This window comes from Rhopalosiphum maidis, chromosome 2, assembly GCF_003676215.2.
Source record: "Rhopalosiphum maidis isolate BTI-1 chromosome 2, ASM367621v3, whole genome shotgun sequence".
NCBI lineage: Eukaryota > Metazoa > Arthropoda > Insecta > Hemiptera > Aphididae > Rhopalosiphum > Rhopalosiphum maidis.
In genome coordinates, this window is record NC_040878.1 from 65,034,039 (window position 1) to 65,053,796 (window position 19,758).

Sequence of the window (19,758 nt, forward strand, 5' to 3'; positions counted from 1 at the left end):
CAAATAAATTAGCTGAAAATATATTAAATCAATTTGCATCAATGAAGAAAAATATTTGATTTTTATATTTTAGACAATCATAAACATTTGTTTCTAATTATCTAATATAACTATTTATTTTACATCTTTATCTACAAATTTTAATATTAGATATTTGTTTTTTCCTATGTATAGGCCAAAGTGAAAAGAGTTAAAATTAGAATTTTTGGTCCAAAACGATATTGCCTCTCCCCCCTCTGAAAGAAAAATAAAATCCGCTACTGCTGCATACAAAAATAATGTAATGAAAATAAAATCTGAGATACCTAAAGAAACTGAAAAAGTGGTGGGAACCCCAATTGTTATTGTAGAAAAAAATTAACTCACATTTTGAGATTTTAGTTTCATGATTTTTGACTTTTATACTATAAATACTATTAATTATAATCACAAAATACGTAGATTTATTCTGTATTTTTTTACTTATATGCTATAATCATTTATCATAGACATACATATACATAAATACATAATAGCTATTATTATTTCGTATTAACTACTGTTTACTATATTATGCGTAATTTGTATGTCTCGCATACATATAAAAATTACAATATAGTATTTTACAATTTTTAATAATAATGTATCAGCCATGAATGCTAGAGATATTCTGATCTCAAGGCTAGAGATATTCTGATGTCTAACCTCCATTGGTACGGCTATAATCAGAATCCGGTCTTTTGTAACGATTTACCATATTACCAGCTACCACAACCTGATTCGACCACTGTTTATAACCGTGATATATTATATGTACTAGATATCAGTACAACTAAATTGCTATTATCGCTATTCGCGGGCTTGTGGAATTGCGGCTGGCTTAGTGTAGTATATTCGTAATTGTTATTTTGTTACTCATTTATATTTACAGTTACTAGCGATTGATGAATGTTGGGAGAATAAAAACCTATAAACTAAGAAGTATCTATCTATTTTCAACATGAATTTCAATTTCGGGACACCAAAAACCACAACTCCTTCAATGTTTTCAATGACTACTCCTGCCAATACATCGTGTAAGTTGATAAAATATTTGAGTATTAATAACACAGTGGTCGCACGTGAGGTTCTTATACGAACTTTGCAAGGTATTTCATAAATTATATAAGCTTATTTTAATTCCTCCTAATAATTAATTATAATTTGATTCATATTTGTTGTGTGATTTGTGTTTTTATTGTGTGGGACAAAATGAATAAATTTTAAGTTATTAATGAAATAAGAAAATTGTATTTCAAGGAACTGTTCAAAATCAGTAAAATGGTAAAAAATGGACAATTTTAGCATGTAGCAGTAGATGCAAAAGATCTTTATTAACAACAATAAATTTAATCAATGATGCATAATCATGGCCTAATCTAAAAAAAGGTAGGAGCAGAACTTGTTTTGAGTTGAATGAAAGAAAAACTATGTTTATTAAAAGAAATAATAATATGATTAATGGTCAGATTACCTATACGGTTTTTAAAAAATACCTAATATAAGTATTTATTTAGATTCCAGTGTATTTTGCACGATCATAATATAAATGTTGACTATGATATGTAACTAATAAATGTTTAATATACTTACATCAAATGTGATTTTTAAATGTCACCAATTATGTTTGAATAATGTCTTATTTTTTGGGTGACAATTGACCGAATACCAATTTAACAATAGCACAATTAAAAATAGATAATTATCTAAAAACAGTTTTGTATATAATCAAAATGTGTATTCATTCTTACCCTGTCAATTTGAATTATAAATACTTAACATGTTTTTTATTTTCAATTTAACAACTTTAAATAATTATTTAAATATATCTTTCTTTCTTTCTTTTTTTTTTTTTAGCCATATACAGTTGAGTATTACTCTTCAATTTTGTATGATTGTACATTGATTATTATATTTTTATAAATGTGTATATTACTGACATAGTTTACAAATTATTGATATTTAGTAATATATTATAAATTTAGAGCTCAGATCTATTCTATATACTATAATACAAATATTACTTACAATTTATAAATATTGGGTTAGAACCGGTTTTAGATTACTAGTGTACCATAAGTTTGTGCCAATAAAGAATATTTAAGTTCTTATTTTTTGAAAATTTTAAGTATGTTTGAAAGCTATAATATTAAATTATTAATCACCGTGTGTACTATTGATAGAATGTCCTATGAAGATACTAACTTATTTTTTTTTAATTTTAATACATCTAAATCAAAATCTCTGACTCTAACAAGTAGTTTTTTATTTTGACCTAGTGTACTAAAAGTAATAGGTAATTGATAAGTGATAATACTTTGGAAGTGATGGGGTTTATGATGATTTGAAAACTTAAGTTATTATTATTAAATCAATATTATACAATTTGTAAAAATGTTAAAATACAAAAAATACTAGGTAGAATTATTTTTAGAATATATACATAGGTAACTAACTTCATTCAAATTTTGACTTAAATCAATCAGCATTTTTAAAAGTTTTCTGCTTAATACAAATTTACATTAAGAAGGTGTCACGCCCACATGTGTTGTCTCTGTTTTACAATTACGTAACATAGCAAATTTACGCTCAGCAGATTACGTTAAGCTCCGTCAGTAAAAGTTAGAGTGAATCGACCTATTATGAAACTTGATGGTAAGAAAATTATCTGTGTTTGTATGTTGGTTTTTTTACAATAGTTCAATTTTTTAGCAAATTATGTGTATATAACTTTACGTAAATTAAAAACACTCATAACTCACTTAAAAACTTAATAATCGTAAAAAACCAAGATACAAACATAGATAATGTTCTTACCAGCAAGTTTCATAATAGGTGAATTCACTCAAATGTTTAAGCTAACAGAGCTAAATGTTATCTGCTGAGCATAAATTTGCTATGTTACATACTTGCAATACAGAGACAACACATGCGGGTGTTGCGGCCTCTTAAAAGGTTGGTTCTCATTTGAAAAAAAATAGTTTATATAACTACAGCAAACTCCTTAAACGGTATAAAAATCTAAATAATTTAATATAATATAGTTCATAAGTTACTAAGTTAGTTGGTATAATTAAAAATTAGAATTATAATAAATCTATTATTAAAAATAAAATTGGGGGGTAAATTCACCAACCCAGTATATATCACCAAGTCACTACTGGCTAATATTGTGTCTATAACAGAAGTTTGAAACTTATATTTAAGAAACAGGCATTGCTGGTAGAGTATAATGAATTGATACTGAAATATTAATAACTGTTGCTGCCTCATTAAATATACAGTGTGCAATATATTGTCATGTTGTTGGAATTGATTTGTTAGCTAAGTCTTATGAAATAAATTATATTTTAGTATCTCAGCAGATAAAACTAAAACTTAAGCATCACAGGTTTTACTTTATCAGCAATACCCACTTTTCAAACTTATATAGAATTTTTACTGATCACAACTTAATCATTTAATTATTTAGGGGGTTCAACTCAGCCTTCAGCTGGTTTCTCCTTAGGGAGTAATACCCAGCCAGCCTCTACTGGTTTCTCATTGGGTGGCACCACACAACCATCAACTGGTTTTTCATTAGGTGGTACCACACAAGCATCAACTGGTTTCTCATTGGGTGCTTCAAACCAACCATCGACTGGTTTCTCGTTGGGCACAACTCCAGCATCTACTGGATTCTCATTAGGTACAACTTCTGCACCTAATGCTTTCTCATTGGGCACAACTCAAACATCAACAGCATTTTCTTTGGGTGCAACTCCAACAGTTTCAACTGGTTTCTCGTTAGCTGGTACAACTCAACCATCTACTGGTTTCTCGTTGAGCACAACTCAAGTACCTGCTGCTTTACCATTAACTACAACTCAAGCATCTACCGGTTTCTCATTGGGAACAACTCCAGCATCAACAGGTTTCTCTTTAGGTTCAACTCCAGCAGTTTCTACTGGTTTCTCGTTAGCTGGTACCACTCAAGCATCTACTGGTTTCTCATTAGCTACAACTCAAGCATCAACTGGTTTCTCGTTGGCCACAACTCAAACACCTACTGGTTTCTCATTAGCCACAACAAAAGCATCAACAGGTTTCTCTTTGGGTACAACTCCAGCAGTTTCTACTAGTTTCTCATTAGGCACAACAAGCACTACTGGATTTTCATTGAACTCTTCTGCAACAACCACAGCCCAAGCTACTACAATACAAACGACTGCAGCAATTACTACACAAGCTCCACCTGCTACCTCACAGTATGTATTAAATTCAATATTTAATTTACAAATATAATTAATACATTTCTGTAACAGATCAGATACCCAGTCCAGTGCAGTTCAACCGACTAATTTCCAACAGCTTATTGATTTAATTAACAACTGGACTGTCAGTTTAGAAAATCAAGAAAAACAATTTCTTAATCAAGCAAATGAAATAACTGTTTGGGATAATATGTTAACAAATCAATCTACTAAAGTAATTTTTATAAATTATTTAACTAAAAATAATAATTAATCATAAAAATAAATTTATAGTTGGTAAAATTGTATGATATTCTGGAGCAAAAAGAAAAAGAACAAGTAGATATTGAAAATGAACTTGACTTCTTGTTATCCCAGCAAAAAGAACTTGAAGATTGTTTAGTTCCACTAGAACAAGAATTACAATCTGCTGAAGTATTAAGTAGTTTGAACAATGAAAGAGAACCAATGTACGTTATTTAAAATTGTTGGTATTATTATTTTTATTTATTTTTAACCTAATAATATTTTGCATAGATATAAAGCTGCTCAAGAAATTGATAACCAAGTAAAACAAATGTCAGGAGATATTAAGGAAATAGTAAATAATTTAAATAAAGCCAACTCGAAAAAAGATTCGGATGATGATGTAAATATAATTTAAATTAAATTTATGTAATAAAATAATTGCGTTTGAAATATATTTATATAATGATTGATTTAATTTTGGTTTCAGTTGGATACTATATGTCGAATATTGAACTGTCATATGACAGCATTACAGTACATAGAGCATAATGCAGAAAATTTAAGTGCCATGGTTTCTGAAGTAAATGAAGAACATTCCCGTTTCTTAACAGCTGCTAATGATAACACTTTTATGTCCTCATTTAGGAAATAAATAGTATTACAAAATTAATATTTACACATTATATTAAAATATTGAAATTGATACTTTTTGATATTTTAAATGGATACTTACTAATGGAATTTAATATTTCAGTGAATTGTCTTTATCCTTTATTATATGTAATTGTTAATTATTATAATAATATGTAAATTATGAAAAAAAAAAATATAAAAATGAATTTAATAATTATAAATGTTAATTTAGTGTCATAATTTGTATATTCATTCTATTTTGTCTATATATCCTATGTAGGTACATACTAAAAGAATCTATTTGCTTTAATTTTAAAAATATTAGAATGGTTCATACCCAGCAAGTACTTAAGTAAACAATAATATTATGTGATTATTAAAAAGATAATATTTATTTTCCAGTTGATCGTTACAAATGAATAATAAGCTATTGACAAGATCCTCAAATAAAAACTAATTTTTTTTTTTCAAAGAAAACTTTCTTTTTCAGAAATTGTAACTTATAAGTAATAAATAATAACACAGAATAAAATATGTATTCATGATATCCTTGAGGTGTAAGCAATTCAGCCAGCTCGTGGGTATCTTACAAAATTATTTTTGAAATAGACAAATAATTATTTAAAAACTTAAATGTTTTTACAATTTCTTTAAAATAAAAAAAAGTTCACAAATATTAATAGAGAACAACACTGGAGTCATTGCTTTAGGTTCTTAGATACCTAATCTACTGTTGACAAAAGTTTTTAATAATCTTGAATCCATATAAATGAGATTACTTTCTTTTTTTTTTTTTGCTTGGACCTTAACGTTATACAGTAGAGTCAGTAGACTATTAAAATATATTGTTCATGACGGACTAATCTTTTAAATTAATTTGTGTTAATTAATCACCATATTATTTCTTATTGATTAATGATTTATAATGGCCAATAGGTATTATGTTAATGTTAATTATTTATTAAAAGAGTTACGACGGGTCTACTATTATAGTTTAATATTTTTTACCTATAGAACTAAAAAAATAATTAATTAATTTTGGGAATGCTTGAATAGATTATACTGACAAATCTATCCTGGGTTATCTAGACTCACTTTTTAATATAAAAGTTATTTTATGCATTTCCATTAAGAGGTCAGTGAACTATTTGTTTTCTCTCTCACAAGATATTCTTTTTATAAATGTTCAGCTAATCAAATTGTGTGAATGTGTGATAAAATAAATTACTTATTGACAATTTATAACTGAAGCCATCCGATTTCTTTCCTTCTTTAAATCAATACTAATCTATTTTATAATTATTTTTCATTAATAATGTAGGTACTTTCCAGTTATATGAATTTCTACAGCAAGGATATTTTTTAAAGGACCCTATTAGAAATTCGGAAGTTTTCGTTGGCCTTAAAAACTGAAGGTTTATCCAAAAAAATTAAACCTGTCAAAAATGATAGTTAAAATAAAAGTAATTTTTTTTAATTTTTAATTGAATCAAGTGACAGTGTGCATATCATATTACTTTATAGGTCTATGCAATCTTATATAGACATATGCCATATAGACTATAGTGTTTTGGTAATTTATTTATTTATTCAGTCTTATATTTCATTAATTCAGTTTAGTTGACTGTTAATTCATATTTGACTTAATATTTTATGCACCCTGGAATGGTGAGAAAGGTGCTGAATACTGATGGCCTTTGTTTATACCTTGGTATACATATGCAATATCATCAGCTGATCCCTCTCGTAAAATAGATTAAACATATCGGTTACGTCATAGTATTGATTATGATTAGTGATAAAATAAACCATAGTGTTTGAATAATTTAATTACTGATCAAAATTTTAATGGATAATCAATTAGCTTAGAGTTCGTTTTTATTGTTTGATTTTACTCTTTTTTTGTTTTTTTTTTGATTTTTATTCCTCGCTAAGATGGTCCAAGAATACCAATCGCCGGTGCGAGTTTACAAGTATCCATTTGAAATCGTAATGGCTGTAAGTACAACAGTGTATTGCAGTCAGTGCATAAAAATTATAAATTAAAATATACTGATTTAAAAACTGTAATTTTGCTGTTAAAAATCATTGAGATTTAATAAATTTTTGATGTAGGCTTATGAAAGACGATTTCCGACATCTCCGTTAATCCCGGTCTTCGTTGGAAGTGAAGTAACAGCCGACACCACAACAAATGATGGTTCAATCAGAACCACTGAAAGAAGATGTAAACTTGTTGTTGAAGCTCCATATTTATTAAAAAAGGTTTGCCGTATTTAAAACGTGTTAATTAATATTCATGTACGTGTAATAACATTTATTTTTTAGATTATTGGTGTAGATTATGTATATTTTATTCAAAAAAATATACTAGATTTGAGAGAACGTTGTTTAAATATTGAAGCAACAAATGAGACATTTTCAACGCGTGTAAATGTATTAGAAAAATGTCGTTACTATGTAAGTTACTATTATTATTGGCATATTAACTACATTAATATATCAATTTCAAGTAACAAATTAAAGCAATTATTTAAAATTAATAGATTTAACATTGAGGATGCTGTGTTGGTTATATCAATAAAATATAGTGTTATCAAAACACTTATTTCATATTATCTTTGAATTATTGTTAGATCATTAGATTTTGAGCAGAAATAATATATTGGATTAACAATTAACAATTATGTTTTTAGATCTGAATAAATTATTTAATCTTTAATATTAAGAAGATATTTGGTAGAAAATTTATTTTATACTTTAGAATCAAAAATGTCTAGTACTTTTCAAAATTAATCGTGAAAAAAATGTGTAACTAATTCCAGTTTTTAACAAAATGTTTTGTTTATTTTAAACTTCAAAACTTGATGGTTATTTATAGCTCCTTGAAATTTTCAACAAATATGTATATTGGCATATTCTAAATATTTTTTAGAATAATAAATTCATTATTTTCATTACTGTTCTTAGTGATAAATTTATTAAAATCTGTTATACAATAGAGTAACTTTCATGTTTGAATATTTATTTTAAATAGAAACTTAAATTTCTATTTTATTATTAAAGTTTCTTACAAGTTGAATGTATGAAGGACCTCAGATGAATGAGTAATCATTATTAACACTATTAATAATAACTAACCATCTAAATGTTAATTTTATGCTAGTAAAATTACTTTAACCTTTATTTTAAATATATACAGGGTGATTCTTTTATCATGAACCACTCATTATTTCAAAAAGTATTCATGTTTTTGAAAATATTTTTTTACATTGTTTCAAGTTGTTAAAAATCAACGTTTTTTAAAAAATTATATTTTTAAATATTTTTTATTCTCAATTTTTTTTTAAGTTTTTTACTTTTTTGAATAACAACAGTAAAAATTTCATATTCCAAAACAGAATATTTTTCTGAGTATTTTGATACATAAAAATCTAATTTAGGGCAAGTAGTTTATAAGTTATAAGTATTTAAAGTTTTGAAGCGTGGAGTGGAATAGTACTATGTTTGTCCCCTACTCTGCTTATCTAAATTTTATGTTTAAAAATATGTATAACTCGTAAACTACTCGCACTAAATTCAATTTTTATGTATCAAAATATTCAAAAAAATATTCTGCTTTAGAATATGAAATTAAAACTCTATTGTCATTCAAAAAAGTAAAAAAATCAAGAATAAAAAATATTTAAAAACATAATTTTTTTATAAAATGTTGATTTTTTAACAACATGAAACAATGTAAAAAAATGTTTTCAAAAACATGAATACTTTTTGAAATAATGAGTGGTTCATGATAAAAGAATCACTCTGTATATATCCCGTGAAGATTTACCCATTGCGATATCTCCTGAAATAATGGAGATATTATAATTCTGGTTTTTAATAAGATTCACAGGGACAATAACTACAAATATTTCATTTTTAATTTATTTTAATGTTTTGGTAAAAAAGTTAAAAAATATATTTTTTAATTTAATTATTTTCAAAAAAATTAAAGATAGCCATTTTCTAAAGTTCATTTTTCTGAAAATGCATAAATTAAAATGTATATGAAATAGTTATGAATAGAATATTTTTGCTTCATTTTAATCACATGTTTATCAGGTTCATCCGGAAAATTCAGAATGGACATGTTATGAACAGAGTGCATTGTTAGATATAAAATATTTTTTGGGTTTTGAGTCAACTATGGAAAAACTTGGTATGAAGCAATACATTCAGAATATTTCCAAGGGTAAAGAAATAATAGAATTTTATGTTGATGAATTAAAAAAAGATGGAATAATTAATATTCCTCGTTGGATACCTACTGGAGGTGATCAAACTTGGTTAGTCAAATTTCATATATTTACTTACTTTACTTTAAAGATAATTTTTTCATAATAATAATAAAGATAAGTAAATAAATTTTCTTTAAACTCAAACTAAAATTACTTGATTTAAAATGCATGTTTACTTGATAAAAACAATTAATAAGTTATAATTATATAATTTAACACTTTGATTTTATTGAAATTTTCTACTTAATTAATATCAACCATTTTTTTTTGTATTATATAATGAAATATTTATTTAATTACTATACTTTTAAGTTTATTTTGTCTCATATAAGAGTAACCCTAAGAAGCTAGGGTTTTCAGAGACACCAATGAATCTAAGTAAAACTTGCCAAGTGCCACTCTCTTTAAAATTTTATTTGATTATTCCAACAATTGCCTAGTTTGAATTTTGATAAGATAACGTTATAAAGTGGTTATTAGGTAGTGGCCAATTGTTGAAAATAAAAACTAACAATGAAAATCAATTTATTGAAGAATGGTGGTCTGACTAAAGTTTACTCTTGTATGAGAAAGTATATATAATATTGTAATTACAATTGTATTTTATAGTGACTTGAATAACCCAGAAGAAAGTCCAATTGGTCTTAACAAAGATAGTCCAACTACTGCAGGTAAAGTTATTAAATTCATGTCTACTCATATTGACATAGTCACTTTTTCTGATAAGCCTATCATCATAATCCAGAATATTCACAGAATAAAATTCCACTCCGACCAAGAATAAATTTAATAACCAAATTAGTATATTATTATATTTTGGTATATTACAAGTATCTTTATTCTAACATAGTATACTATATGATTTTTAACATGTTTTCATTACAAAAATATTTTGTAAATTATAAACTATACATGACATGCATGCTATTAAGTTACGTACAACTAACATAATCCCAGGGGGAACAATGGCCCAATTAATACTGCAGGCGCCCTTGTCCATAACCATAATTTATTGTGAATTGATCCAAACAGAAATATAATCTGTATTGAGAACCAATCAATAAGAATGTGTTGGCACAGTAATTGCACACAGCTTAAGATCAAGAATTCAAATTATATCCTGTATAATTTTTTTATTTATTTCTCGATGTATTTTCCTAAGCAATCTGTTTACTTCACCTCTGCATACCCTAACTAAAGGTTAACTAGAAAATGAAGCTGAATCATAACTTTTTTTTTTCTATAAGTATTATGTAATACAATTCAAAATCTAAACTCAAACAAAATTATCTTGCTCTTAAATATTCTATTAACTTATTTCAAATCAGTTTTTAAGATGTAATAAATTCACTTAAAATTGTAATAACTAATATTGCACTATACAATTTTACCTCATCGACATGCTTGAAATAATGCTTTTGTTTATAATACTAATAATTGTATTAACTTTTTTTAAATATTATTTTATGTTTCCTATACTAATATTCTAAACACCATGATTTGATTTAGAATTATATTTAAAATTCATATGCTAGAATTATCTTAGTTGTTATTTGCTTGGACATTCAATGCTCGAATAAAAACAATTAAATCAAAATATGTATAACTAACTTAAGTAAAAAGTATAGGTATTTAATTAGTTTTTCTCATACTTATTAAAATAATAATGTATGCATTATTCTATTATATGAATTACTTTACATTTATATACTTGAAAAATATGTTGTGAAAGAAGTTTTGATTATAGTGTTTATGCTTGTATATTTTTAGATTCTCAGTCAAAGATATGGTTAGAAGATGAGTATATTAAAAGATACATTGGAGAATTGACACCATTACAAGAATCAAAATTAGTGCAATTCAAGAAACAATTGTCTCAACTACAAAAATCTAAGGTAATATTTGTATTAGTTTAGTTTGTATATTGTGTTTTTATTTGAAAATGTATCTATATTTAGTGTTTGATTAATTGATTTAAAAAATATTGTATTCATAATGCATAATGTATATTTTTAATATTTAAAATAGAATTGCAGTATTTGATGAAGACAAAGATGCTATTTATTTTTTTAATGTTGTCTTTGTTTTTCATTAAAATAAAATGTTCAATTTTAAATAACTCATTAATATATTTATTTTTAATGGCTTTTAAAATTAATAAGTATTTATGTAATAATACTATATAACTATACTATACTATATACTATAGTATATAATATATTTAAAAAAATTAAAAAACATATAATGATCCTTATAGTTTAACATTTTGACTGCAATCTGACTCAAAATGATGCCAAATATACATTTTAAGTAATTATTTATTATTTTGTATGTACAACTTAAAGCTGTTTATTCATCATTTACCTATAAATATAAATATATATTTTAAAATAATTAATTATACATTGTTCATCTGAGAGTAGATTATATTTATCAGAAGTTATTTTTATATGTATTCACTAGTGTGAAAAGTCATTTATAGTGATAAATTATTTAATATTTATTTATGTGTTAGTAAAAAACTACTAAATGAAACTTCATATTATATATAATTGTTAAAATGTATAAGAAAAAACTACTATTATTTTTAAACAATATTGTTTTAGTTACCAAGTGATACTACATTATTGCGGTTTTTGAGAGCTACTGATTTCAACATTGAAAAAGCTAGAGAAAATTTATCTCAATCACTGATATGGCGAAAAAAACATAACATTGACAATATATTATCAGAGCACGAGTTTCCTGAAGCAATTAAAAAATATTTTCCTTGTGGTTGGCACAGTCATGACAAAGGTAGTTTAAATACATAATAATTTATGCTCATTACGAGTATAATCACAAATAAATATTTTTAGCAATTAATGCATAATACTATGTCTTAGATGTTGAGTTAAGTAAGAAATAAACTGGTTATACAATGTGTTTTTTGAATATATAATTGTTTTCATGGTTTAAGAAATACTGTAAAAGTTTAGTGTATACTTTTAGATTAAATAGAAAATATAAAGGTCTCTATAAAAACTATATCAGATACCTACAAACAGTACAAACCATTACCTTTCCAAAAAAAATAAAAAATCAACAGATTTAATTTAATTGATAATTAGGTATTTTAGAAAATAATTGACATGCTGTTTTTAGTAATTCTTATTGACATATTATATACAATTTAATACAATAAATTAATTCAAAGAAATCTGGTTTAAATTAAAAAATAAATTTCTTTTAATACCTTAATGATTTATATTCTAATGAAGTATTTTTTTTACAATCACTAACAATTTTAAATTCTGAGCAGAAGACTCATTGCTTCATTGGGGCAATGAATGTATTGGTTTTACAATAACATGTTTTATATTAATTTTTATAATTATTTTTGAGTAAGCATATTTGGGGCAGTAAAATTATTTCAAACTTTTATACTGAAAATAGTTATATTATAAATAAATTAGGAAAAGCTAAAAAAAAAAAAAATAATAGAAATACAGAAATATTTATGCTGATAATTTTTTTTTTTTTAATTTTAAAAAGTTTAAATTTTAATATAAGATTCCTTGATAAATTGTTTACTAGTTTTAAGTGAAACTATTTTTAATAAAAACTGGTTTAATTTTGTTAATGTGAATATTTTTTTAATGTTTAGAGGGACGCCCTTTATACATATTACGTTTAGGTCAAATGGATGTAAAAGGTCTTCTTAAATCAGTTGGTGAAGATTGTCTTCTTAAACAAGTAAGCTAAAATTTTATTATGAATAACTAATAAATTTTGTTGTTTTTTAAATATTCTATGAATTAATAATAATTAAATAAATTTATTTTATGATCACAAAGAAGATAATTTAAAATTATTTTCTCGATTCTTGATATAATATGTGTATTATATATTATAATATTTATATTTTGTGTTTAGGCTATGCATGTTTGTGAAGAAGGTTTAAAACTAACAAAAGAAGCCACTCATACATCTGGTAAACCAATAACAACTTGGGGTTTATTGGTTGATTTAGAAGGGCTAAATATGAGACATTTATGGAGACCTGGAGTAGGTGCATTGCTTCGAATTATTGAAATTGTAGAATCTAATTATCCAGAGACACTTGGGCAAGTACTTATAATTCGTGCACCTAGAGTATTTCCAGTTTTGTGGACCTTAGTGAGCACATTTATCAGTAAGAAAAATATTTATTTATTCTATTTTTGCATTTGCTTTTTTACTATTATAAATAAATATTAATATTCATTTTCTAGATGAGACAACACGTCAAAAGTTCCTATTTTATGGAGGTAATGATTATCAATCATCTGGTGGTCTTAGCGAATTTCTTACAGAAGATGATGTGCCTGATTTTCTTGGAGGTCCTTGTAAAGTATGTTGTTTTTAATTTTTAAATAATTAAATTTACTTTTACTATATGACTTGTCTTTCTACTCTTAATAATTAGGTTAAAATTCCTGAAGGTGGTTTTGTGCCTAAAAATTTATATCTAAAAGAAGGAGAGTTAGAAAAGGAAGCATGTACAATTACTGAAGATAGTATATATCAATCTGTTACACTAACCAAAGGACAGGTAATTTAAATTTTTATATTTTTTATTTACAGAAGATTCATCAAGCATACTTAGCCTCATTTTTTCCTTTAATTATGATTTCATTCAAATTCTAATTAAAGAACTTTTTTAAGTAAAAGTTATTAGCTTATAAATTATTTAACGGTATATTATGTTCTATAAATAATAGTCTTTGATAGGTTTAAGGATATAGAAGCTATGGTTATTTTAAAATTATAGTAATTAATAAGAATGTTTTAATTTATAAAAATCATAGAAGTATAATAATTTATTGATAATTACTAGAAATATTTGTGTCCTAAATAAAACTTGGGTCATTAATTTAAACTTGATTCTTATATTATATTATATTCAATCGATTATTTATGAATCATTCATTATTAACTGCTCATCCTTAAAAACTTGATATTAACAATTCTCCACATACATAATACATTTATACATTTAATTCAATCAAAGTATTAGTGATTTCTCTTACATCTTATTCTATTGATTTTTTGTGTCCCCCAAACATTTAATCTTGTTTAAATCTCTAAAATTTCTTAACATATTTCTCAACTTCCTCTCTATCTTAATTCTGATAATTAGTAATTTAAAAAATATAATATGATATAATATAATTACAAACTTGCCATAAAAATTATTATTTAATTTATCTTTGATGCTAACATTATAATAATGTTTTCTATTTGAGTATACTACTGCATACTAGTAGACATGAGTGACATGAAAATTATTATTGTCAGTATCACCAGTATAATAGATAACGCAAATTCCATTGATGGTGCAGTGTACAATTTTATCTATATCAACTAGTGCAAAAAAACGACGTCATGAATTTTTACTGTTTATCAAATGATACTATATATAGAACACTTGTGCAATATGATTAAATGAAACTGATGAAACACTATAATCCAGGGTGATTCTTTAACCATTAAATGCTCATTATTTCGTCAAGTATTGACCATTATTCATTATTTTATTTTTCAAAATATTTTGTTTCATGCTTTTCTCAAACTGTATGAAACTTTTATTTTTTTCACCCTTTTTTTTAATAGTAAAACCACTTTCAACTTTTGAATTTTAAATGGCAACCTATATTTAAAATGTACTAAAATAATAGTGCTTTTTTTATGAATTTTAACGTTCAAATTATTATTTTTTGATAATTTTTTAGTGAGATATAGCTTTTTAAAGTTGGGTGATTTTTAGTTTTTATAATACTTCTTGTTTCATATAGTCAGATGTAATAAACTTATTATCGACTATTGACGCAGTGATGAACTTTGTAACTTTAGTTATTAACGCCTCATAAATGTAATAACCTGTAGTACGAACACCTAAAAACCTCAAACCACTATAATAGTTATCCTTACTAGATAAAATTGAATTACTCAGAGACTATTCATTAAAATTCCAATATAGATGTATTAGTATTTGCAAACTTTTTTTTTATTTAGTTAAACTTAACAAAGTCATCTGAACTTATTGTTAATTTTATAATACAATTATTTAACCTCAGGAGTAATATATGTCAAGTTATAAGTTATATAATACTAGTATAGATGGTAAAATATTACTATAATAATATACAGTGATCTAACACATATAATATGTACAAAATAATAACAATTTATAATTAAGTATGCTATCTGCATACATTTTAATGGTTAAATTTGCTACTCACATTTTTATTATAATCACAACCTTTAAAGTTATAAGCCTATTTAACAATAGGATTGATAACCTAATGATCCTAATGTCTTAGTCCTAAATAGATTGTATCCTATTAACTTAGTATATATTAGAAATTTAGAATAATGTATAAATAAGTATACAATATTAATAATCCTATTGATTGAATGCTGCACATATTTAGACAAATTAATATTTAAATATTTCCTGTAAATAATTTATAAGTTAACTAAAAAATAATTATAGAATATATGTAGGTGACATATTTAACAATATATTTTTATAGGTAGTTTACTTCTAACACATACCAAAGTTTGTATTTCAATTAAATACTTCTTGGTTCAAACAAAACTAAATATATTAAAATATAGTTATCAGATAGTCTTTAATTATAATTAAAAAATTGGGATTTAATTAATTGCATTACTAAAAATTAAAGAATAATAATGTTGTGAGAGTATATGCTAGTGAATCAACTTGTATATTTAATAGATATTATTTTTTAAACTATAATATGTACACATTTATTTTGTTTAAGGCTCATGAAGTTTTTATTGATGTTGAGGAATCTAGTTCAGTAATAACATGGGATTTTGATGTAATGAGACAAGATATTAATTTTAATGTATTAAGATTATTAATTGAAATTCAGCCATCAACTCTTCTCAGCTGTGCCAGAGGTATTTAAATCAATATGTGATATAATAATTTATATGTATTTTATTTGTTCCATTGTCCAATAATCAAATATTAATATAAACAAGAAAAAATGGGTTTATTATAAATATTGTATTAATCATGTTTTAGGTAATCTAAATGTTATAGAAAAGGGCTGGAAAGAAGGAGAACATTATGAAAAAGTAGAACAGACTATATTATGTCATGATGGAGAGAGTGTTCAAGGATCTCATCTTACTACTAAAAGTGGAACATATGTATTACAATGGTATTGGTCATCAGATAGCTTAATAATTAGCTCAGGGCATCATACCAAAGCCAAAATCATGTATTACTATGAAATGTTAAAGTCTGCTGATTATCGGTAATTATAAATTAAATATGGAGTAAAAAAAATTATATTTTAAACAAAGTGTTTGGTTGTAATGATATTGTGTTTACATTTGTAATTGAGAAATACATTAGATGATATTATCAATATCTTAACTTAATTCATTGAATTTAAACATTTATTACTTTATTTTTTATTAACATTATTTATTTTTATATATTTCACAGGGGTTCAATGTCAAGTTTGATGTCAGCCAATAGTAAATTTTCTTGTCTTAGTAACAGATAATTAACTTATCTTGTATTTTGTTTAACATACAATTTTAATCATTATGCCTATATTAAGGACCATACTTTAATAAAAGATACATTTAATAGTATGTTTGGTGGGTAGAAAATTAATGAACATCCTTTTATTGTCGTTTGGTATTTAATTTTGAGTTATATTCTTTATTAATTTTGCCAAGCTATTATGAATTCATAAATTCAATTTTTAACCTGTAAATAGTTGAAGTTAAAATTATAAATCATTAGTTTAGAAATATTAAAATAACTAAATAAATAATTTTAAATATAAATATAATTTTTCGTAACTCATTAAAATCTATTGGATTTATTAAACAAAATATATGTCTTTTTCGAGCATGGTCCTTTTGATATTTTAATTTCCTATTATAATCTCTAGATTCATATTTAATTATGTAATTGTTAATTCATCACATAGTATATGTTAAGTTTAAATTTTGTTATTTTTTAGTAATTTTGTTTTTTTTTTTGTAATGTGATGATCTGATAATTGTTTGGACTTTTAATATAAACTATCTTTATGTTTCCTAGTATATCAACTTATTTTCAGTTGGCAGTTTTAGTTAATTTATCTTCTATTTTAATCATTATTTGTTATTATTATTTTTATGAATTATTATTATTATTATTTTTTTTGTATCTGTGATCAAAACATGTTTTATCTGTTTCAATTAAATAAAAATATTAAATTATTTAGGTTATGTAATTATTGTACACACCATTATTTAACTAAATAAATTTTAGATAAAATAATGTTTTCACTTTAATGATGTAACTTATGTCAATTGAATTTTTATGTGTCTTAATGGTACAAAATTAATATATCTAATAATAATGTTATTGGATTTTATGTCAGCAGAATTTGTGTTTATTTAATATATAAATAAAATATGTTGCAGTGAATTTTCACTATAAATATTTTTAAATCTCATGACAGACATAAAGTAGTTAATCCTAACTTTGCATTTATGAAATACTAGTTCTTAATAATTTATCTATATATTCAGATACTAAATTAAAGCTGCATATTTTATTTATTAATGACTTATTGATTACAGACCATTATTACTTATGCTTATGTCCTAATGTCTTATTGTAACTTTAACTATGATGTGTATATCAATTAACATATTATGTTCTATATTAATTTGTTGAAGATTTAAATGAAATGTTAACTTCTTTAGTTTAAAATGTTTAAATTGATTGTATGCAAAAATTTAAACTTTGGAAAGTACATTAATAATATACATTTTTTGCCCTAAGCTGATTAACTTAAAAGCATAATATTATTTTTAATTTATAAAATACCAGTGCTCAAGTAAAAATATTTCTATTACCTTTTTGAATAATTTATTAAAACCCAATGCTTTTACCTTAGTGTACAAAAACTGTATACACTTATTTCATACATAACCGTGAAATTTATTAACCCTTATAACCATTATGTGTTTGTGATAATTGTTGTGTGGTATGTTCTCTGAACATTATCGATTTATCTATACTATAATAAATTAATTGTTTTAAGAGCTAGTTGTTATTTGTTACCATTTATCTAATTATTTAAATTACAATGTAAGTGCTTTCTTTTTAAAATTTTAAAATACAAAATATGATGCAAATATTCATATTGGCATGATCTCTTTGTAGAACTAATTTTAATGGAACATTTATTTCATATTATGATCTTGCATAATTATTTTATAAAATAAAATAATATACAATATATTCTATATTGGTTTATGGAAACTTAATGGTATCATAAAGTAATAAATTAATTTCAATTAATAATTCTATTATACTATTATAAATGTTGTTAGTATGTAAAAATATGTTAATTTTAGTTCCATTGTGATTTATTTCCATGTCAACAAGTTCTTTTTAAATTTCATTATATTATCTATAAATTAGTATTGTGTGGTAGACTAGAAGGTATATCAAAAATTACAGTTACTCAAATAAATAATATTTTATTTTTTATCCTTGGTTTCTATTGAATATTTTAAATTTGTTATAATAATCTAAATGTTTGGTAATTGAGGAGAATGAGAAGTATAAATGTCCTTAAAAAAAATATATGTATACTTAGAAATAATAAATTACCATTCTGATTTATGATAGGTAATAATAAACTTATTTCATTATTTGTTAAATGTAATCTAAAACTTATACTATTATTAATTATATCCAATGTGAATACTGTAAATATGATTTAGAACACATATTGAATAAACCAATAAAATATTTAAAAAAAATATAAATTATAATTATTTTCAATTAAAAGATTTTTATTGGTTATAAATTATTGTCTCATACACTTATTTTCATCACATTCATATCAATAGAAATCAAAATAGGTAATAGTAAATACTAATTACAATTTTGTATATTTATTCTGTGTAGAATTATGGTCGTTGAATTATATTCTTTTAAATTATTTAAATAGATTACAATTTATAATCAAAATACCTGATACATTATTTCTTTTATTTATGTACAATAGCAGTGCTATAAAAATTATTATACTTGCGTTATCATAATTATGTTTTAATTTCTAAAATAAAGAATTATATGATTGAAATTAGTATTTATTTAATTATAGTCTATACATAACCTATTTTTACTTATAAAGGTAATAGCCAATAGGTATGTACAAAGTTTTTTTAATTGTTTCATTTTAATACTATGATTAAAGATATAAGTAAATAAATTAAGTATATTAAAGTAATTATAATTTATATTTGATAATTTTATCAATATAAGA

General features: G+C 24.0%; 2 protein-coding genes across 2 annotated transcripts; both read left to right on the forward strand.

Moving 5' to 3' along the window:
- The first annotated feature begins 839 nt into the window (after positions 1-839).
- On the forward strand, positions 840-5,232 carry LOC113552225 (nuclear pore glycoprotein p62). The gene is made up of 6 exons (XM_026954980.1): positions 840-1,055; positions 3,491-4,265; positions 4,323-4,485; positions 4,545-4,720; positions 4,788-4,899; positions 4,987-5,232. The coding sequence occupies exons 1-6, from the start codon at positions 980-982 to the stop codon at positions 5,149-5,151; spliced, it is 1,467 nt and encodes a 488-aa protein (XP_026810781.1). The 5' UTR covers positions 840-979; the 3' UTR covers positions 5,152-5,232.
- Positions 5,233-6,950: 1,718 nt separating this feature from the next.
- On the forward strand, positions 6,951-17,196 carry LOC113551490 (SEC14-like protein 1). The gene is made up of 14 exons (XM_026953757.1): positions 6,951-7,130; positions 7,248-7,397; positions 7,461-7,592; positions 9,237-9,460; positions 10,022-10,083; positions 11,183-11,307; positions 12,019-12,208; positions 13,059-13,147; positions 13,328-13,586; positions 13,666-13,784; positions 13,860-13,985; positions 16,222-16,363; positions 16,491-16,725; positions 16,920-17,196. Exons 1-14 carry the CDS (start codon positions 7,068-7,070, stop codon positions 16,978-16,980), a joined length of 1,977 nt encoding a protein of 658 aa, XP_026809558.1. The 5' UTR covers positions 6,951-7,067; the 3' UTR covers positions 16,981-17,196.
- The last annotated feature ends 2,562 nt before the right edge of the window (positions 17,197-19,758 follow it).